Raw genomic sequence first — 24,022 nt, 5'->3', positions numbered from 1 at the left:
GTTTAGCTAAGTTAGAAAGAATATGGTACTTTATTATATGTTTTGTTTCTACAGAGAGGTTATTAATATCTTAATGATGCCTTCTTTTATAAGGTAATCTTGACTGATGTTTAAAAAATAATGTCAATATTTTTGACATGTTGAATGACCTTAAATATGCTCATCTACACTAATAAAAGAGAAATATGGTAATTAGCGTACGACCGCTACCCTTTTCATTGGCTAATCAGTGAGTATATGCAAATTAACTGTCAGCCAAGATGGCGGCCGGCAGCCAGGCACTGAAGCGAGCAGGGAGGTTTGCTTGCTTCAATGACTGCGGACTCCAACGTTCCCCGCCTGCCGCTGCCGGCCTCTCAGTTGCAACTCTAAGCAACTATGTACTATGTTGCAAATAAGAAGCTAAAAAAAACTCCAGAAACCGGCTTTCATTCAGCCGGGCTTTAGCAACATTGTATCGATGTTTTCAGAGGCGAGGCCTCAGAGCTAAAGCTGGCCCAGAATAAAAAAAAAAAAAAAAAAAAAGAGAAGAAAACAAGGAGCGGTTGGAAGCTTCAGTCACTCGCTTCCGGAAAACAGCCCTCAGCCCCTCACCCAGACTGGCCAGGCACCACAGTGGGGACCCCCACCCTGATCCAGGACACCCTTCAGGGCAAACCAGCCGGCCCCTACCCGTGCACCAGGCCTCTATCCTATATAGTAAAAGGGTAATATGCCTCCCAGCACCGGGATCAGTGGAGCAGCGAGGCTCCTGGCACCAGGATCAGTGTGACAGGGGACAGCGCCCAAACCCCCTGATCGCCCTGCGGCTCTGTGTGTGACAGGGGGCGGGGCCGCAACCTCCCTATCTGCCCTGCTCTGTGCCTGATAGGGGGGAGCTCCCCAATCCCCTGATTGCCCTGCGGCTCTGTGTTTGACAGGGTGCAGCACACCAACCCCCCCCCCCCCCCCATGGGCCCTGCTCTGTGTGTGACAGGGGGGAGCTCCCCAACCCCCTGATTGGCCCTGCTCTGTGCATGACAGGGGGTGGCGCCACAACCTCCCCATCGACCCTGCCTTGAGTGTGACAGGGGGCAGTGCCCCAACCCCCCAATCGGCCCTACCCTGAGCGTGACTGAGAGTGGCATCGCAACCTCCCGATCCGCCCTGCTCTGTGCATGACGGGGCGGCGTCCCAACTCCCCAATCGGCCCTGCTCTGAGCCTGACCAGGGGCTACACCTAGGGATTAGGCCTGCCCTCTGCCACCCGGAAGCAGGCCTAAGCCAGCAGGTCGTTATCTCCCGAGGGGTCCCAGACTGCGAGAGGGCACAGGCTGGGCTGGGGGGGACCGCCCCCCCCGCCCCCCAGTGCACAAATTTTTGTGCACCGGGCCTCTAGTTTATTATATAAAGAATATGAACTATTAAAGTTTTTAAGTAAAGGAAGTATATTCTTCTAATTTTTATCTTTGCATATGTTCTAGTGTTAAAATACATACATATTTTATTTTCAATAAAATGTAAATTATTTACATATTTACCCCTGAATGTAAATTTCTGATAGTGCTAAATAAGTTTCTTTGATTGCTTCAGGTCACTGATATGATGCTTCAGGACAAACCCTATCCTGATTGGGGGAAATCCGCAAGAGCTTTCTGGAAGAAAGGAAATGTTAGGATCATTTTATTCTGGTAAGAGATTGTTTAATTTATTGATTTATACCTTGTCTCATTCACTAAATGACTTGGATTGGATGTAGTTTTCTTTAGATATATAGAATTCTATGTGGAGAGACATTATAAATGAGTACTACATTCCATTAAAATGATTAAAACCAATCATTATAATTATTAAATGAATTTCTGCTTACAAATATTACATATACACATTTACAAGAGATATGTTTTGATAATATAGTGATGCAAAGATTTTAGCAGAGGTAAGAAGGATTTTGACTGAGCAAAAACAAGCTGTAATTTTTATCAGTGAATTATGATATTAAAAATGTCTTCAGTAAATGCTAAATTTCCAGTATATTTGACATGATATAATTTACTTTGAAGAAGTTGTACAGAAAAGGGCCCTCTTTACAAATCACATCTGGTTCATTGGCATTTCTTCTTTACTTTACTTCTAAAGTTTCCTTTAGATCCCCAGCCCAATCATTGCAATTTTAAAAATAATTTATGTCTGATAGAACTTCGTTGTGTTTTTTTTTAAGTGGCATCACCATTATTTATGAGTATTTGAATAAGATTAGACAGAAAAGATAGGAATGTGGAGAGAGCAAGAGGGCACTTCCTCCACTGGCCAAGCACAGGGATTCAACCTGATTATGAGAAGTGATGCACACTGACATGCAGAAGAGTTATAATTAATGATGCCTTGTGCCTGGTAAATTCCAGCCACTCTACCTGCATTTTGAAATGAAGGCAAAATCTGTTTATTCTTGGATATAATTTGGGGGCATTGAATGTTTTATGTATAAGCTAGAAAAATCTTAGTTACTGAGTACTTGGAAAATATTCTCTCTAAGATAGCTTTGTGCTTTTGCACTAATCATTAAATGTTGCTAGACATAGAGAGCATTTTAAACCTATTTCTTAGCAGGTAAACAAAAGTGGATTTTTTTTTTTTAATATATTTTATTGATTTTTTACAGAGAGGAAGGGAGAGAGATAGAGAGTTAGAAACATCGATGAGAGAGAAACATCGATCAGCTGCCTCCTGCACATCTCCTCCTGGGGATGTGCCCGCAACCCAGGTACATGCCCTTGACCGGAATCGAACCTGGGACCTTTCAGTCTGCAGGCCGACGCTCTATCCACTGAGCCAAACCGGTTTCGGCCAAAAGTGGATTTTTTTCAATAATGTAAAAGTAAATATGGTTTTGTAGGTTTTCACACCTGTGTCTATGAGTCAAGTGTGGTCTGTTTTTATGATGCATTTAACCTCCATATGTTTTCCTGCCTAAAAAGTGCCCCATGTATCTTGTTTAAATAATATGCTTTATAATATTTGTGGCAAATGTTTATTAAAAGGCACATTTTGCTACAGGCACTGTGGTAAGTACTTAACATTCTATATATTTACTCATTTAATTCTGACATAAGGTAGCTGCTGTTACTATAAGCATGAGTCTCTTAGTCTTGGGCGCCAGTTTTTATATTTATTTATTTATTTATTTATGTGTTTCTTTATGTGTTTATTTAAGTGTTTATTTATTTATTTATATTTTACAGTGTGTCTTTATTTATTTTTTAAATTTTTATTTATTTTTAAAAAATCTTTATTGTTTAAAGTCTTCCTTTGAACAATAAAGGAAAAAGGTCCTCCTTTCCCCCCATCAGCTTCTTCCAGCCTGCTCCTGCCTCTACCCCCCAGGCCCTCATGGAGCCCCAGTTTTTAATCATTGCACCATACTGCCTCTAGAAGAACAAAAGATGCAACCAGTTGCAAATTTCCAAATGATTATCTTTAGTCCATTTTTAGGTAATGGTTCCAGATAAGAATGTGAGATTCTGAAAAATTGTTCCACCCTACAGAATTCTCTATAGGGGTTTTAAGAATCACAATCTAAAAGGAGCTAGATCTTAATAGTAAAAGTGTTGATGACCTATCTCTTTTTAAAAAACTTACACTTACTTTGTTTATAGACATTTTGTATTATTTAAATGTACCTTCAAAGGCAGCCCATTGATTATTGTTTAATGTGGCCAGTTACCAAGGTCACATATATATTATCACAAAGGCGAGGCATGCATAATTATCCGAAGGCCTCCATGGTTGTTTTCATTAGCTACTCTTAATTGTGACAGCTGTTTCAGAGGAAAAGAAATCATACTAGATTTTTCCTGGACATCTTAGTACATCTTTCCTTGAATATTACCACTCAGGTCTATTAGTATATGTTGTTAAACTAATTTAGTTGGTCACTGGCAGATAATATTATTGAATGGAAAATAAACAAAACCTCATAGTTATTCTTACAGTAGTTGTTTCTGTATAAGTATTGATAGGAGATTATTACTAGAGATGATTTTTCCAAGGTAGTATTTCAAATCATGGAGAGCATAAAATAATGAGGGGAATTTAAATGTCACTTTTTCTGATTTTATTCATTTCTACACAGTTACATTATCTTGACAACAGTATTCTTTCTTTAAAAAAAAGGAAAATCTGATACAAAAAGTTGAATATGAAAATTATGTGGGAAGCAGAGAGAAGAACCACAATGGCGGCATAGGTAAATGCCTGTATTTGCTGCCTCCCACAACCACATCAAAATTACAACTAAAATATAGAACAACTACCATCCAGAACCGCGGGAAAGCTGACTGAGTGGAAGTACTTCAACTAGAGAGGTAAAGAAGAAAGCGCATTGAGACTGGTAGGAGGTGCAGAGGCACAGAATGGGCTGGTCCAGCACCCACGTGGGCCACTTTTCTAATCGGGAGGGAGATCACCTCTGCAGAGGCCACCAGGAGGAGCAAGGAGTCCCAGCCCCACAAAAGACCCCCAGCCCAGGGTTCCAGAGCTGTGGAAAGAAGTTCCTACAGGCAATAAGAACTACAGAATGTAAAAACAAGTGTGGATTGGGGCTGAGTAACACACAGGCTGCTAGAAACTCAGCTGCTCCTCTTAAAAGGCTGGCACCTCAAACTGAATTTGTAAGCTCCTACTTGCTCTGAGATCCAGAGCTGGGCGAGGCTCTGAGGGACCCAGACAGATACAGGGAGAAACTGGACTGTCTGGCATTGGGGGAGGAACGCGGGGGTGGCTTTCTTCCAGATGGAGGTGCTCCCAGTGGTCATTGTTCCTGTGCTGGGACCTCCCCAGTGCAGGGCTGACTGGCAGACATTTCTGTTCACTCTACCTTGGAGATTCCCTGAGACCCCACTCCACCCATTCACCCAATTTACAAGCCCACCCAAGCTGTGGGCAGCAGCTTTTGGCCTGTCCTTTCTCAGCCTAAAACCTGTCAAACAAGTTGCAGCTGGGTCAGGGAGCCCCAAAGCTATCAATAAAAGGCCCAAGGCTGTCATCAGCACCAGCCTGTCTTGCTTCACAGCTGGGCCTTGTCTGGGCACTTCCAAATCCGATACAAAGAGGAGGAATCTGCAGATCTCTCTGTAGCTCCTGCTGGGTGGCCCCAGGCAGTGGCTAACTTTGCAGCTCCTTGGAGATCCAAGAGCCAGTGTACCCAGTGGTTAGTGTGAGACCATACCAGATTATAACTCTTCACATCCGTAAGTGACCCACTCAAGGGGCAGACTCAGTGAGCACTAACGTCCCACTGAAGTAAGTCCTGCCCCATTAGGGTGTTTCCTGCATAGCAGCTCTCCCACTGTAGTCGCAGCTGGTCCCCACAGCCAGTTAGCCTGGAGGTCGATTCTTCCCAATGACACCAATAGCAATCAAAGCTCAACTACAACAAGACTGTGCACACAGCCCACAAAGGGGTGCACCAAGAGCGTCCACCTCAGTGATTGGGGAGGCTGAGCCACTGGGCCCTATAGGACACCTATTACACAAGGCCACTCTATCAACTCAAGGAGACTTAGCAACTACCCAACATATATAAACAAACACAGGGAAGCAGCCAAAATGTGGAGACAAAGAAACATGGCACAAATAAAAGAAATGGAAGAAAGCAAACTACTGGATATAGAGTTCAAAACCACAGTTATAATGTTACTCAAGAATATTCTTGCCGAAACCGGTTTGGCTCAGTGGATAGAGTGTTGGCCTGTGGACTGAAGGGTCCTGGATTCGATTCTGGTCAGGGGCATGTACCTGGGTTGCGGGCACATCCCCAGTGGGAGATGTGCAGGAGGCGGCTGATCGATGTTTCTCTCTCATCGATGTTTCTAACTCTCTCTCTCCTTTCCTCTCTGTAAAAAATCAGTAAAATATATTTTTTTAAAAAAAGAATATTCTAGAAACCTCTGAGGAACTTAGTGAGCCCTTCAAGGATCTTAGTGAGAATGCCCAAAAAATGGAAAAGGACCAGTCAGAAATTAAGCATACACTGACTGAAATAAAGAATAATATACAGGGATTCAACAGTAGACTAGAGGATCCCAAGAATCAAGTCAATGATTTGAAATATGAGGAAGCAAAAAACACCCAACTGGAAGAGAAAATGAAAAAAGAATCCAAATATATGAAGATAGTGTAAGGAGCCTCTGGGACAATTTCAAGCGTACCAACATCCGAATTTTTGGGGTGCCAGAGGAAGAGAGTGAGCAAGATATTGAAAACCTATTTGAAGAAATAATGACAGAAAACTTCCCCTACCTGGTGAAAAAAATTGACTTACAAGTCCAGGAAGCACAGAGAACCCCAAACAAGAGGAATCCAAAGAGGACCGCACCAAGACACATCATAATTAAAATGGCAAGGACAAAGGACAAAGAGAGAATCTTAAAAGCAGCAAGCAAAAAGCAGTTCGTTACCTACAAGGGAGTATCCTTACGACTGTCAGCTGATTTCTCAATAGAAACTATGCAGGCCAGAAGAGAGTGGCAAGAAATATTCTAAGTGATGAATAGCAAGAACCTACAACCAAGAATATTCTACCTAGCAAAGCTATCACTTAGAATTGAAGGTCAGTTAAAGAGCTTCACAACAAGAGAAAGCTAAAGGAATTCATCACCACCAAACCAGTATTATATGAAATGCTGAAGAGTATTCTTGAAGAAGAAGAAGAAGAAGAAGAAGAAGAAGAAGAAGAAGAAGAAAAGATAAAAAATTATGAACAACAAAGTGACAACAAATACGTATCTATCAACAAGTGAATCTAAAAATCAAATGAATAAAAAATCTGATGAACAGAATAAACTGGTGAATGGAATAGAATTAGGGGCATGGAAATGGAACAGACTAAGGATTCTCAGAGGGGAAGGGGGTGTGGGGGGTACGGGAAGAGATTAGACAAAGATCTTATATGCATGTACTGTATGCATTACCTATGGACACAGACAATAGGGTGGCAAGGGCCTGGGGTGAGGTGGGAACTGGGTAGTGGGGAGCTATTGGGAGGAAAAAGAGGGGCATCTGTAATAATCTCAACAATAAAGATAAAGAAAGAAAGAAAGAAAGAAAGAAAGAAAGAAAGAAAGAAAGAAAGAAAGAAAGAAAGAAAGAAAGAAAGGAAGTTATGTGGGAAGCAAAGACATCTCCCTTTTCATACTTTTCAGAAAAAAAAAGGGATTTAGAAAATATAAAGATCATATTTTTTTAGCTCCATAAGATAAAATACAGAAATCATTGGCAAGGTTTTAAATGAAATCAAAGATAGTGTTTACATACTCTACGCTGAGTGTCATCCACTCAAAAAAGAGATGTTTTCTTTCCGTTTTGTCCTAATTAAGAAAAGAGAAATTAGTGTGAAAAATCTATGGTGGAGAAGAAATTTTACCAAGGGAAGCCTTCATAAGTTGGAATGTGATTATGTGCAGCAGTGTGAACAGTACAATTTGGAATTTTGTTCTAGTAAAACTACCTCTTGTTCATGTGTAGCTACTTTAACTCACTAATGCCTGTCAGAAGCTGTTTTGTTCACAACTGTGTGGCTTTCTTCCTTGATTCTTAGTGATAGATGTCTCTACATGGAAGAACATGGTTCTTGTTTCTTTAGGTAATTGTGCAAAGATGAGGCTATGGCACATGGGCTCTTATGTCTGGGAGGAGACAAAATTGTGGCTGTATTTGAAAACCCTAAAAGGGAAAGGGAAGAATAGTCACAAACCTTTCTTTCTAAAGCCCTTTCCTCGGGCTTTTGCATAATTAGAAAGCATAAAGATCTAAGAATCTAAATCCCAGATGAATGCCATGTACTGTTCTATTATTTAGTAGGACTTCCACAAACTATCTTCACTCTCTTCTATCTGTAGTAAAAGAACATATACCTACAAAGCAAGTAATATGATTCTTTTTGTTAGCTCCTGTCTTTATGTCTAGAGACACAATTCATATGATTTTGATGGGAAACATCTTGGGATGATATTTTCCAAAAAAGTTAGCTTTTAAAAAATAAGGGGTGACACGCTTCTGTGATTAGGGGATGAACTGGCAGAAGGGGTTGGGAGAGGTGGTAATCATTCGGACTTCACAAACACTCCAGTTCTCTGCCTTCCAAACCCATGACAGAATTACACTTTGCTGTCTCCTCTGGTTGTGTGACTTGCTTTGACCAGTTTAAATGTGAGTGAAAGTGGCATGTGTCACGTCTAAGTAGAAGCCTTTAATAGTCATTGAGAAACATTGGAGGGAACTCTTTTTTTCCCCAGTAGCAATTTTGGAAGCTTGTGTCTCTAGCCGGAGCCCTCATCATGCATTTTCCCTGAATGGCTAGGAAAAACCAAGCATCTTTAACAACAGAGTAGACATGTAGTTGAGCAAGAAATGGTCCTTTACAAATGCTAAGCCACTGAGACTTGGGGATTGTTTGATATCGCAGTATAAACTAGCCCATTTTGATGTATACAGAAATTGATCTCTGGAAGCAGGGGACGGCCACAACAGAAAACAGGAAGAAAGTTGTTTTGTTTTGTTTTTTTAAAGGGCTAGGCAGCAAATGGCAAGGAAAATGGAGGCTGGCAAGATGGTATCCAGGTGTCTTGGTGGTGAAGTATTTGGGAAAAAAATGTGATGAGATGCTCTAGGAGAGGTTGGAAAACAAAGTGCTAACAGTGTGTTGTTGTGTGCAACTGTATACAGTTGTCCATGTCTATTCCATTTTGATGCATAGAGAAGATTATCTTTTATTTTTTATCTTTTATTTTATGATTAGTGCACTTTTTAAAATAGTATTTTTTCTAGCACTATGATAACTTGGGTGAGCATCTCTTAATTCTTACCTGGGAAACAAATGTAGCTGCTGGTGTTTTTTTCCTGCTTTGAATGCCATGGTTATTATTATTATTATTATTTAAAATATGTTTTATTGACTTCAGAGAGAGGTAAAGAAGGGGATAGAGAGATAGAAACATCAAGGAGAGAGAAGCATCTTTGATTGGCTGCCTCCTACATGCCCCCTACTGGGATTGAGCCCGAAACCCAGGCATGTGCCCCAACTGAGAATCAAAACTTGACTTCCTGGTTCATGGGTCAATGCTCAATCTGGCCAGGCACCATGGTTATTATTAAAATCTAATAAAATGAACTTATTTGTTTCACTTTGATCAGTGAAGAACTAATCATAAGTGACTATTATCTTAATATACATGGTGTGGGAGAGTAACATGACAATAATAAAATAATGATAAAATGCAAGAATGTAATTTAAAAAGACCTAAGAATTAGAGGAAATATCAGTCAAAAGTGTTTCAGTAATAGCTTTATCAACATCATGTTCTATGACCTGTATGACTACTTGAGGTTTATATTTTCTTTTATGCCAAAGAAGTGTATTTTGTTATTCACAATCCTTTCTAGGTCTGTAATGCTATCCATAATAAAATTAAAACACTGACAAAGAGCCATTTTGTCTGCCTCACCCTAAAGGCAGAATGTGATTGCTATAGTTTGAATGTGCTTCCCTCCAAAATTTCTATGTTGAAATGGTATTAGGAGTTGGGGCCTTTAGGAGGTGCTAGCACATGAGGGTGGAGCCCTCATGGCTGGGATCAGTGCCCTTCAAAGAGATCCCTAGCCCTTTCCTCCTTGTGAGGACACCGTGAGAGGCACCGGCTCTGAATCAGGAAGAGCGTCCTCACAAAATAAAACTATGCTCATGTCTTGATCTTGGACTTCTCAGCTTCCAGAATTGGAACAAATTTCTGTTGTTTATAAGCAACACAGGCTGTGGTATTTTATGATAGCATCACAATGAACTAAGACATGGACACAAGGACCAATGAGCGTATGTCACATGGGAGCAGATTCACATTCATATATGAAGGATGCCCTAATGATGGGAGTCTCACTGCTGAGTGAATCTCCCACATGAAGAGCTGACTCTCCATCAGTAAAAGTATTCCTGCAAAGGCTAGGTAATCTTTCAGGGATGCTATACGTAGATTTTCACAGTAAATGAGAAAAAAACCACATCACTCCTAATTTTTAATGGAACATGAAGATTCTGTGACTCTACAGTTTTAACTACAAAAGTGTTGCATATTTTCTGCTTTATAATAGTCTACTTTATATTAATTATCATTTAATATGCTCTATATAAATCCATCATCATTATGAGCAGAATTTTTACACTAGACAATAATTCACGAGAGGTTTTTGCCTCACTGCCCAAATAAGAAATTAGCTCATATATTTCCTCTGGGTGAATTTTGTCTTCCTGCCTATAGCCTTCCTTCCATCTCAACACATCTCTTTAAGCAGTTGTCTATCCTTAATTAAAAGCTGCCTCTATGGCTAAGAAAAATCAGAACGTGTTTAGTCCAAGTCAGTTAGCTATATCCACTGAATCATTCACATTAACTTTAAACACTACACTGAGTTCACAGGGTTCAATGTAAGTCTGGCTACTTCTAAGCAAAAGATCCAAGAATATGCTTCAACTGGTTTACTGTGTTGTCATGTTATTTGGAGATTTTTATTTAAAAAGTAAAATCTATATTTATTCCTGAGAGATTTAACTCTCAGGCATATATTAACATTATCTGATGCCCTTCTAGACTTAATTTTGCTCAATTAAGAACAAACCTTGATTATATTAACTTATTTAAGTAAATACTTAAGTTGTGAGAACAATGTGAAATACTGGTTTAGGAACACAGACCCTTGAGCTATCTGTATAGCTTTCAATCCTGCCTTCACTACTTACTATTGTGTAGTAATTATTGCTATTTTTTAAATTTTATTTTATTGTTTAAAGTATTACAGATAATAGTACATATGTCTCCTCCCCCCCCCATTCACCTTCCTCTGGCCTCCCCTACCCCCCCTCCCTTGCACATGCCCTCACCCCACCCCCACAGTGTCTTATGTCCATTGGTAATGCTTATATGCATGCATACAAGTCCTTCAGTTGATCTCTTACCTCACGCCCCCCCCCCCCAACACTCCCCAGCCTTCCCACTGTAATTTGACAGTCTGTTCGATGCTTCTCTGCCTCTGTATCTATCTTTTTGTTCGTCAGGTTATAATGTTCTTTATTATCCATAAATGAGTGAGATCATGTGGTGTTTTTCTTTCACTTTCTGGCTTATTTCACTTAGCATAATGCTCTACTATTTTAACTGATATGCTTGTTGTAATGCTGCACCAGGTGCTCTCATGGTTCTGAAAACTTAACTAGGAAAGAGAAAGTAAGGAATCTGACAGCATATATATATTCTGTCTAATGAGAAATATGGAGGGAGGAAAAGGGGAAGAGGTAACACCAATAGTGGGTATGGAATATTCATTTCCAAATATAGATGTCCCTTTGACCTTCTCTCTCACCTTCTGACTACACTCACTCTTTCTACTTCCTGTTTGACCAATAGGTACTAAGTTCTAAGTAGTTCTAAGTGATGTAGTTCTAAGTGAGCTCAGGGAAAATTTTGTAAAGGAGCTAGAGCCAAAGTGTATTTTCAGGATAAGCAGAAGCCAGATGGGGGGAAACATGGCTAGTGGTTAGGTTATGTGGAGTGAGGAGAAGGAAAAGTCAAGGCTATCATGAGTGCTTAGGCTTGAGAAATAGAACAGAAGATTATACTGTTCACTGGGATAGGAAATGCTGATAGAGGAGGAAGTCTCAGGGGGCATAGTGACTTGAATGTGTTGAGGTGATGTGCTTATAGAAATACCTAATAAGAAGGTTTTTTTAATATGGATATGGAACTGAGGAGTGAGGGAGTAGAAGTCTGACATAGAAATTAAAATTTTATTTTGATTTATATTTTTACCCTCATACAGATGTTATTACTTACATGCATATGGTATGTGAAGGACTGTGAGTGGGTGTAGAGTGAGGTTAAAAGGTCTACTGAGGTCAAACATGTAAAGTTATTTTAATTGGGAACAGGCAGAAGAGGCATCTACAAAGAAGACAGAGAAAGAGGAACAAAAAGAATTAAAAATATGAAAAGTGTATGTCATAGATGCCAGGAGATGAGCATATATCAGGAGACATATAATATCAACAGTCTAAAGCTGTAAATATACCAAATAAGGTGAAAATGCAAAGTGTTCATGGGTTTTAATTCTAAGAGGACCATGAGTGGTGACTTTGGCAAGAATGGTTTTCTGGAATGTCACTGATAGAAGCCAGACTTGTACTCAGTCAAGGCATGAATAAGAGCCCCAGTAGTTGGAACAGTGAGCATAGTCAGAAGATGAAAGAGAAGATTGGAGGGACATCTATAGTTAAAAATGAATATTCCCTAGGAAGAATTTAAATAAACTTACTGGTTTGACTACTTACTAATTTGTCTTCTGCAGAATATGTCTTTTTATTTTTAAAGGCAATCATTAAAATTATTTGCTGCACAGGTATTGAATTAAAGCCTCTTATGTTAAATTCTGTAGTGAAAATTTACTATGTATGCAATTTCTCATTTCTTAGCAGAAAGATGGAGAATAAAGAGTTGATAAGGGTTTAAGTTAAAATACCTTTAAATGTTTAAAGAAGTGTATTACAGTCAAAATGGTGATGAAGTTCTCTACATATTTCTGCCTGTATCACATTACTTGAGAGCAGGAATAGCATCTCACCATGCGAGGACTTAGTACAGTGCCTGCCACATAGGAGGTATTGAATACATTCCTGTTGAATTAATTACTTTGGTGAGGACTTTCAAATCTACCATACTCTATGATATTTCTGTAAGTGTCTTCAGATAGAGTAATTTGTTGAAAATGATAAAATGTTAGTTAAAAGTAGTTTTACTTTGTGATTAACTGATACTTCATAAGAATATAATGCTTATGAATTACTTTTTTTATGAAAAATATTTATAAATGATTATTTTCAGTCCTTTAGAAATTACCTTGGTAATAATTCCTTTACCCACAAATTCTGTGTTCTACCAACATCTAGAAAGTTCATTAAAACACTGTGGAGTATATAACTACAGTGACGCAGCATCATCCCCATACTGACCCTGAAAGCTTTTATATTAAGTTCTTTTCCTCATTTCATATACATAAGTGAAATTTAAAGAAAAATAATTAAATCAGTTGGTCTTAAATTACTTAAATAGTATCACCCTAATATAGACCTTTCTTTAATTGCTAAAACCTGGAATAGCAACATTGAGCTCCAAAACAATCCTTGGATTTATGAATCTTTAAAAGAAAATGCCCTTTAATTAGGGCTTGGAAATACTGCATAGATTTTCTGTGTAACAGTTATTCGTGGAACAGTTTATTCTTCTTTAATTTGAAATTTTTTTGGTTAAATGGAATACTCCCCTGAGCCATGAATCCCAAGTTATACTTACTAAGTTTTTAAAGTAAAAGTCATGTTTTCAGAGGTCTCTGAGTTCACATATAACTGTATAAATGCACAAATTTAAAATAGAAACAATAAGTCCTAGCAGAGAGAAAGCAACATTTAACCAAATTTCATGACTTGATCCATTTTGGCAGTGTGGGAAATGGTGGCATATCTTTTCATCCTTTCTCATGATTCATGCCCCGACTCCCACCATCTTTAGTAAACTAAAAATGCAAGTCTTTGATATTAACAAAACAACAAATATTTCTATGACTCAACCTGTTGAAAAGCCCAGATACTTCATTCTTGTTATTTCTCTAGCTCTTTCAGTAACCTTGAGGTATTTATCTTCATGCTGTGAATATTTACCAAGTGACCACAATGCAAATGTCTCTGAGTAAAATGCTGCTATGATAACGTTTTTGCTGCCATAAAAGTCCTCCTTAAAAAAAAAGTGTGTGTGTTTTTGTGTTTTGATCAAAACCTGCCTATTAGAATTAAGATCTTCTGTTCAGGTGTCAATTATATCAGAATAGCTGTAATTCTTCATTAAATCTCTCCCATCATAACTGTGCATCTGCTTTTTTCATTCTGAATGGGGGAACAAACACAGTCTCAGTGTCACCAAAGTACAGCTGGTTGTTTAGTACCCATGATTCACTATGGCTCACATCTGGTTCTGAGATGGGCAATACACAAACTCAATTTTGTGGTACATTAGTCACTGTTGGAAACTCACAACTGATTGATTTTCAAACCAAATTTGCTGGTAACACATACACTGATGTTCTCTACAGGGCAACTCTTTTACCGTTATCTAAGTGGAAGTGAATCCTTGCTTATTTCATGAGTCACTGAACAAAACTAAGCCACTTCCCTTAGTTTTCTGAGTGCAGGGAAGGGCAGTTTCTTTCTGGGCTTAGACTGCTATTCTTAATTTTGAAAAAATTTGAAAAATAATTGTTGCTCTCTGCCATTTAAACCCATTCTATTATTTTACGTAGTTCAGAATCAGCAATATTTTAAGAAAGCATTCCATAAACTCCTGGAATTGTAGAAGCCAGAGAAAACATGAATCATGAACCCAGCCCTCAAGAGCCATGCAAATGATTTGGGCAAGTCAAAACTCATATAACTGCAATGAATGATAGATAACATGAGATGGTTTGTAATCAAATTTTAATTATCTCACACTGCCTGTGATTGGGGTAGTCATGAAAGTGATCATGGAGGAAGTTGGACCTAATTAGGCCCTTGAAGAAACTAGAGGTCAAGAAGAGGCACAGAGAAGTACAATCTTCAGATGATGGAGGTTAAGCAAGTAACAAGAGTACTCTCACCAAGAAGACTGGAGCAGTCAGTATTCTCAGGTCCAAATTAGGGGTAGGCTATTAATAATCTTGTCTAGGGCTGTTTTAGATCAATGTACACACAGGGTCTTAACTTAAAATATGTCAGATTTTTCAGGAACTACCAAAAACCTACTGATCACAATGAGGCTCTGAACTAGGCAAGCAGTGGTGTTGGCCCAGTGCTGAATCACCTGGGATTGTGTCAGGGAAATTTGTAGTTCTCTCAGGTCCAATGTGAAAAAGAGATTTACAGTTTGGTGTTTTATTCCCAACTATACTGTGGAAGTGTATGTATGTGGCTTTCCTACCATGTTCCTCCACTGTGAGTTGAGAGAAGACACCATGCTTTGTTTTACTCAATATTACCAGGGCCTACTAGCTATGTAATTAGTATCTGTTCCATTGCTGATGCCAGAATAAATGAATACAACACTACTTGGTAAGCAAACCTAGAAGCTTCTAACCTTGTTTAGTAGAAAGTTTCTCTGGATGAGGACATTCTGGTGGAGAGAGTTTGTCAGTATAAGGAACCCCATGGGGTTCCTTTGGGTTTCTCCCTCTTTGGGGTGTCCCCCTCCTCTTGGGGTTGTCTCATTTGCATTATTGCTGCCATTACAGCAACATGGGCCAAGCATGATATGAAACACATTCTTTGTTTATCTTTTTCATAGTTAATAGAGTTAACATTTTTTCAGTAGACCGGTACTGAACATTAAAAAGCACAAGAAGAAATTTTTTCAGAATGTACAGATCTGTCTTCTCATCTCAGGTATCTGAACAATTGCAGAGACTTTCTGCCTTTTTTCACTTGCTGATCTGGCTGACTCTTTGTGGTTTGAGCCACTATATTTCTGGCTGTAATGGAGTCCTTTATAAATAAGTCTGGTACAATGCTACAGTCACATTTCCAGTTATAGGTTTGAGTTATTGACAGACTGTGGTGATTAATCCAGGAATAATTCTCCCCTCTATGTAGCTTTTACTCTACCCAGAGTATTACATATGAACCATGCAGGAGCCCAAACTTACATATAAGAAGTTAGCACTAACAGTGAGTCATTTTCTATGTAATTCTTAACCATATTACTTTTCAAGACATTGCCTCTATTGAAATATCCTAATAATTCTGTTAAAAAATGACTAGCGTTTATTGAGTGCTTCTGGTTTGCCCAGGACTGGGCTCTTCATAGTTTTTGCTTTACTTAATTTATACTTTCACTGACCAGATACTTATCATTATTATTTGTATCTTAAAGACAAACCCCACAACTTAGAGAGGTTGCATAGCTGGCGAGGAGCAAAGCTGGGATTTGAGTACAGGCAGGCTGACTTCAGAACCTGTACCATACTGCACTGAGAAGATTCACTTATTCCAGTATTTTAAGACATTAATACAGTTAACAATGATTAGTCATATTTTTCATATGTATATTAGCTCTATCTCTTTCTTTCTCCTGGCAGATGGATTTGAATTGACTAAAGAAAGACATAACTCCAAGAATCCTTTGAGTTTATCTACTTATGTTCTAATACCTTTATATTACTTACAAAGATAATGAAACAAAAGTCAGTTTAGTGACCTACCCAAGGGCAAAGAATTAGTTAATATCTCAATGGCAATGAAAATTAGGGTTATTGGTTCCTGGTTTAATATTCATTTTACTGTATTACATTACCTCCCTTATTCCTCTTTTTTCTAATCAATGTAATTCAAACTAAAAGAATTTGCTGATGACTGGATATGTTGAGTTAATAGCTCTTGTAAGCCAATAGTAATAATCAGAACATTCTGTGTGGTTTAAATTGATGTAATTGTATATCATTTTCTCTCAATTACAGGAATTAGGCAAGAAAGAGATGTGCAATAAGTAGTTTAATATGCCAATAAAGCATGATGTATGAACAGAAGCTTCATTTAAGTTCTCATATGAAAAGCCAATTTCTATTTTTCTTGTTTGTTTTATCTTCAGGAGTTTCAAGGACTTGATTTCTTTAAAATATATTTGCAAGATTGAAAGTAAATATTGCAATTGATGTCCTAAATGCTACAAATTATAATCACAGCAAAATCTTGGCATTTTACCAGGGGACACTAGAAGTGAGAAGATATTAAACATAGTCAGTTAAGGATTCTACTCCTTGGAAAATAGTGAGTTCAATGTTCCTCCAGCAAACATCTGCCAGAGAGAATATTCAGATATTAATTGCAAGAATAGATTAGCTGATATCCAAAATTTTTTGCCTTCTAAAATTCTATAATTCTGAGTAGATATTTTCTTGTCTAAGGTTATTTATATGTTTGGACAGGCATGAAGTGCTCAGAATAATGATTACAGCAACTCAAAGGAACATCTTAAGGAAATGTTAATCTTAGCATGCTTATTCTTTTGAACACGATCCAGCCATTAAAGGCTATGATTTGGGAAGATACTTAATGACATGAAAGGTGGAGGTAAAAAAGATACCTACAATTAACTTTGGGAAATCGTGTTTTGACTGGGAACTGAAAGACTAAAGACTAAGGGAATTAGACATAAATAATTATCTTGAAGTTGGTAAAGTTATTTCTCATGGGACATCAGTTGACAATTCTGAACTTGCTTTACATAAATATGGGATTAGTTAATGAATAAATGAATAATTGGTGGTGGAAGCCAGATTTCTCACTGGGCAACAGGGAAGTTACAGGAAAAAGGGGGTGTTGAAGTAGGCTACAATGAACAATGTGGTACTAAATTAGTGTCAGGGACATCATTATAAAGTCATGCTTAGCTTGATATAGAGAAAGAAAGTTACAGAGATAATTTTTGAAATATATATATATATATACATATATATATATATATATATATACATATATATATATATATATATTAGAGCACATACATATATTTTCTAGTTCTGGGTTGCAGAGAGGTCTTATAATGCCACTCCAGTAGAATGAACACACCCAGGGCCTAGATCTTGGTTTCAAAAGCCATTCCCCAATAAAAGAAACCAGGGCACCTGGGAGAAATGACTGATTCCAGGTCTGGGGCAGAGAATGAATAAATATAAGATGATCCTGGAACATCTTGTCATGCCAAAAAGTAAGTGTTCAAAAATGAAATGTTGAAGACATGTCAAAGGGACACAGAGTAAACTTGAAATAGCTCCCATAGCCAAAGTTGGAACAATTGGACCAACAAAATAAATGACACAATATTAGATTATAATCCAAAGTACCAAATAAGTATCCATGAACCCATACTATTATAAATAAATTATCAAATAAATAAATGGGTTCTACTAGAGAAATTCCCCATATAAAAGAATTCTAAATAATTTATGTAGATACTCCTCCTTTCAAGATAGTGAATCTTAACTCCCCTTGAGTATGGGCTGAATTTTGTGCCTGGCTCTCAAAGAGCAGAGTATGGAAAAGGGAAATAAGTAACTACTCTACAGTGGAGAAATCCAGAAAGTGTTACCCTGGCCATGTGTTTAACTTTAACATCATCAGTGATAAGTCATGTTGATAGCACGGATTAAGACCCCATATGTGTCTAAAATGCAGTCCTATTGTAAGCATTTTATATGGATTTGGGCTCAATTTTGAAATATTATATCCTCATTAGGTCAGAGAGACCAGAAAGCCATCTGATCCCCACTTTTTATTTAACAATTTGAGAGACCTTCTCCCAAATTAAGTGAGCTTCAGTTGTTTATAGAAGGATATTTTATTGTTGCCTACTTTTAGTTATATCTGAAGGCTATAACAACTATACCATTCATATGGCCAGTGTTCTAGCCTTAGCATAAGATTCTAACTGTGGACTTCTGATATCAGTTTTATTTACTGATATAAGTCCCATCTCAATGTAGTGAAATCTCAAATATGTTACAGAAGTGCCAAGAACTCAGAATATATCGTGATCCTTAATTGATCATGTCTTCTTTATAAGCCTACTTTTAGTTGCTAAGATTTGGAAATATAGGGGATCATCACAAAATATTAAATTACTAGTTAATGATACTACTGAGGCTTTGGTCTAACTGGTCACTTTTGGAGGACTTAGTCTTGTTTGGTTAAGTCTGTCTATTTGAGGTAGCTTTGTTTTGCAGATCTCCCTCTCCCACTCATTTTCTTGACTTTCTTGCCTTACTTGAAGAAGATGCAGGAAAGGAAAGCCTCTGGATCTTTGCTGTGGAATTGTTGGTTTAGCCTTATCTGTGAACAGTAACGGCTCAGCTACAATTTATCCTGTCTGACTTTTCAAGCCCTATTCTGGTCATGAATTCCATTTTCCTTCCCACTACCTTCAGCCCAAGTCTCCAAAGTCCCCTTTTCTTAATCCCATGCTTCTTATGTCCACTCCAGGAGGTATCTTGAGTTGGTTCATCTTTTGTACCCAGCTACATCCCTCTACAAATGCCATAAAGCTGTGACATAATTCTTTTATAGGAAAGACCTGCCACCTTTTTTGGGTCAGAGATGCCCTGCTGTGTTTGAGTGCCTTCATATTTATCTGGTCATTTCTACATGTCACCACATCCCCCTTAAAGTGGGCCCTGATGGTGTAAGGCAGTGGTTCTCAACCTTCCTAATGCTGCGACCCTTTAATACAGTTCCTCATGTTGTGGTGACCCCCAATTTCATTACAAATTGAACATAATTAAAGCATAGTGATTAAGCACAAAAACAGTATGTAATTATAATGTGTTTTCCAATGGTCTTAGGCGACCCCTGTGAAAGGGTCGTTCGACCTCCAAAGGGGTCGCGACCCACAGGTTGAGAACCGCTGGTGTAGGGGAATAAGATCCTTGTTGTCTGATTCTTACTCAAGGAGAAGACCTTAAATTTCATGCCTAGTCCATGTTTCTTTGCCCTGATTCTCTCTCTCTCTCTCTCTCTCTCTCTCTCACCACCTACTCATGTGCACACTTAAGTGCACACACACGCACTCTATACATACACATATGCTCATAAACCCATACATACATACACTTGAACATATGCACACACAAACATATTGAATTGATGGCAATCCTTGGTTCATGACACTTTCATTAATGCTCCTTCCAAGACCATCTTTTATCTATATATTGTATATGTCTTTATAGATTTTAATCATTATCAACTTGCCTTAGTACAAACACTTTAAATTTGACTCTTTTGTTCTGTCACCTCACATCTACATTTACATTAATAACCCTCTCAGCCCCTTTATCTGTGACAAGTTCAGAACAAAGGGGAGCTGGGAATGAGTAGAGCTTGTTCAAATACATTTTTTAACAAAGTCTTAAATTACAAGAAAATTACCTTTGGTAAATTTTCAAGTATTACAAAGCATGTGAAGTCCAAAATCCTTTTGGACTTGGGAGCTTCCTTCACTCTTGTCTCTAAAATCCGACCATGACAGTGCGATCCCACACTCCCTTTGTGAATCTGGCCTTGCTTCTGAATACTCTTTTAGTAACCAGACCATGCCAGAGGCAATGCAGTTCACTACGATCTATCAATGCTTGGCAGCTGTCATATTAGGGCCAATGAAGAATTTCAAAAAATTACCATAGCTTTGTTCTCCCAGGCCCCTCCTTTCAGCCTTTCTCAGTCCTCCTCTGATCCCCTCTCCCCAAGGCAGTTTTTGGAAGCCTGAGGCAAGGCAGCCACCCTGAACACCAGTTCCACTCTCTCCGCTGCCTGTAAGGGATGGGAATTTATTCGCATTTGCATGTTTGGGAAGGTAGAATCTCTGCAGGCTGCTTTTTCTTAGTACAGCAGTTCCACGTGTCTTTGTGTGGAGTGGTAAATTTGTGGTAGGAAAGGGAAAATACTATATGTCGAAAAACATACTTTGTATGTTTTGTCCAGTTGGGAAAGAACACATCACGTTTAGGTTTCTCCTTACACTTCTAAAATCCAACTGGCTGAGATTCTCTTATACTAGGAAGCATCTTCGTACTTAAAATGAAATGTGAGTATCAGAGAGGAAATGGTAGGCCAAAAAGCTGCCATGAAACTACATTAACATTTACTTGGCATACATTTGAATTACCCCAGTTGCACGGCAAGAATAGCACAATGAAAGAGTTCCTGGAATTAAAAGAACAGAATGTTGCCAAGGTTGAAACTATCAAAGGCAATTTAGTATGCTTTCTCCTCCACCCTGTGAATAAATGAGCTGACTTGTTTCCTTTTAACATAAGACATATATATATATATATATATATATATATATATATTCAAATTTCATACCTATATTATATATGTAGATACTTTATTGTTTTCTCAATTAAAGCAATTTTAATATATAAGTATCTTCATTAGTGATTTTACCACAGTATAACTTTTCTATGCAAAATATCATAGCATCACCTGCAGGTCTCTGATGGATTGGACACTGAGCGCCATTGCTTGGTGTAAATCCATTTTAGCTGTAGAAGATGCCCACTAAGCTCCCTGATTTTCTGCACAATAGGAATATTCTTTAACAAAGTTGTGCCCACAGTGGGTTAGTTACTAGACTGGACTAGGGGAAGGAGGAAGAGTACTAACGTGTCTGAGACTCTCTACAGAGGTTGGTGTTTTAAATATATTATCACACATATGTTAAGGTGTCAGATGGGTACTAGACTTGTTGGAGTGATCACTTCATAAGCTATAGAAATGTCTAATCAATCTGTTGTACACCTGAAAATTATATAATATTGTATGTTAACTATAATTAAAACATTAAAATAAATATTATCACAGAGCTTTTAGAAAACCCTATGAGCTAGATATTATCATCCCTAGCATGTAGGAAGAAACTCAGGTTTATCTACCTAATGTCATAAAAATAGTTTTAAAGATCCATACTTATGCTCATTTGATCTCATCATGCTGCTTATAGACATTTACATGCTGCTCTGTATGTTTAATGAAAGAAATAGAAAAAGAAATATAGCCCCCATGTGAGAAACATTTTTATCCTTTGGGAAAAATGCTACAATTACCTAGAGTCCGGAAGAATTACTACCAATGTTTACTCAAAAATTTTCCTTATCTCACCTATTTCACAATCTGTTCAGGTACTGTGGTCATCTTCTCCATGTACATAGGCACCAGATTGAGAAATGATCTCTCTTTCTGGATAAGAATTGAATGAGTGGGGCAGAAGTGAAGGTCATTGGAAATGCCCTTAAAATAGTATGGGTAGAATGAATGATTTCTAAATTGTATAATATGCAACCTGGGTTCAGTATCATAGAATTTCTTCTATCCTGAAGTAAGCAGAGTACCTCACTTTATATCTTAAGAGAGAGAAAGAACTCAATATGTCTCTATCTTTCTATCTACATCTATATTTCTATTTATATATAGATCAACATATATTATATCATACAGTATATAATATACTAGTATGTATAACATATAATACAGATAGAATATACTAGTATATCTTGCTAGGGGCTTGATATGTCCCCCCCAAAATTCATGTGTTGAAATCCTAACTCCCAGGACCTCAAAATGTGACTCTGGAGATAGGATCTAATTAAGTTAAAATGAGGTCATTAGGGTGAGTCATAATCTCATATGATTGATACCCTTATTAGAATAGGGAATTGAGACAGACACACACAGAAACAAAACCATATGAAGGCACAGGGAGAAGATGAACAAAGGAGAGAGGCCTCAGAAGAAATCAATTCTGCCAACACCTTGAACTCTAACTTCTAACCTCCAGAATTGAGAGAAAATAAGTTTCTGTTGCTTAAGCCACCCACTCTGTGGTCTTTTGTAATGACAGCCCTAGCAAAGTAGTGCACGTGTGTAACAGAAATACACTAAATATCACTAAAAATCAGATCAGCTCAAACAATTAGTGCTTTAAAGTAATAACACAGAGTTAAATAAAACAAAAGCAACCTACTACCGTGGATTTTTACAGCTGCACTTTCCAGGGCCTGGATGCCTTTGGCTCATTACATGCTATGCCCAATCTCCTACAAGTTCAATATTTGCATTTCAGAGTCACAGCAGTAGTTGATTTGCAGAAACATGACCCTGGGGCACTTTATTATTTGCAGTCATGAAAGAAAAGATTCAATCATGTTTAGTCTATTATACTTACAAAAGCAAGAAATGGATTATTAGGTTTTAGACATATTTGCAAGTTAAAACAAAATGGGTTTTCAAGTTAGCTAGAAAATTCAGTTTACTCAAACAGCTCCTTTCATCCAACCACGTGTTCAGGTGGAACAGACAACTGAAAGCAAGCCTCATACTTACTTCTACATTTGAACAATAATACTATTTTACACACTTTGTATTTCCAACGTGCTTTATAGTCTACACAAGACCTTTGTAAGCATTTTCTGCTCTTCTGTGAAGCCTTCCTGGATCTGCCAGTAGATTCAACACTAATTGATCTCACAACATTCCACTTTCCCTCTGTTGTAGCTTTCATTGCACCATTATTGGTTTGTTTACGTATGTGTTGATCTTTTCAAAGGCAGGACTCTTCAAGCCTGTTCATATATCCTTTCCCAGGATCCAGCTGAGTTCATGGCACACAGCAGGAGGCCAGTAAATGTTTGTTTATGCCTAACAGAGGTACTATTTTTACAGGCGAAGAACCCAAGATCCAGAAAGTTTAATTGGCAAGTAAGGTTAGGAAGAGACACAAAACTGGAAAGTTAGGCTGGGGAGGGAGGGATATGGGAAGATGGACAGACAGTCAGAGGCTAGATCGTCTTAGGTGTTGAGATTTTGTTCAAATGGAGTTGGAAAGCCATGGATGGTTTTAAACAGATGCATGATATGATTTCATTTACATTTTCAAAGATCGCTCTGGATGATGAGGGAACCTAGGAGACCAATTAAGAGGACATTGCAGGCACCCTTGAGAGAGATATTGGTGGCTTAGGGCTTGGACTATTGGTAAAATAACTGAAATGAAAATATGTTGATGGATTCCATATATGTTTTCGAAAGAAAACTGACAGGATTTGCTGAGGATTTGGATATGAAGAGGTTATTTGTTCATTTGACAAGTAGTTATTACCTGTGGTGTGTTGGTCACTGTTTTAGACAATGAACATATCTGAGCAAAAGTAGCGAAGGTACCTGCTGTCAGAACCTGCAGTTTGTATTCTAGTGGGATTATACAGACAAAAACAAGCAAACAACCTAAGTAATTAATTACTGTGTTCCCTTAGTATCCCTGGAGAATGGTTCTAGGACCCCTGTGGGTATCACAATCCATAGATGCTCAAGTCCCTTATATAAAATGATGTAGTATTTGCCTATAACCTACACATATCCTCCTATATACTTTAA

The 24,022-nt window shown here is 38.1% G+C and overlaps 1 protein-coding gene across 2 annotated transcripts in view; it reads left to right on the top strand.

The window, feature by feature from the left end:
* TMEM117 (transmembrane protein 117) overlaps positions 1–24,022 on the top strand; it is a 427,129-nt gene that overhangs the window by 275,842 nt on the left and 127,265 nt on the right. For both annotated transcript variants that reach the window (XM_070407800.1, XM_070407799.1), the window contains exon 5: positions 1,573–1,670. In XM_070407800.1, the coding sequence (XP_070263901.1) occupies positions 1,573–1,670 (98 nt within the window). The remainder of the gene's footprint in view (positions 1–1,572; positions 1,671–24,022) is intronic.

The sequence above is a fragment of the Myotis yumanensis genome, unplaced genomic scaffold (genome assembly GCF_028538775.1).
Source record: "Myotis yumanensis isolate MYYU_CA2020_CCGP unplaced genomic scaffold, mMyoYum1.0.hap1 SCAF_3, whole genome shotgun sequence".
Lineage (NCBI taxonomy): Eukaryota > Metazoa > Chordata > Mammalia > Chiroptera > Vespertilionidae > Myotis > Myotis yumanensis.
Note: the sequence above shows the minus strand (reverse complement) of the source record. Positions and strands in the feature narration are given on the sequence as shown.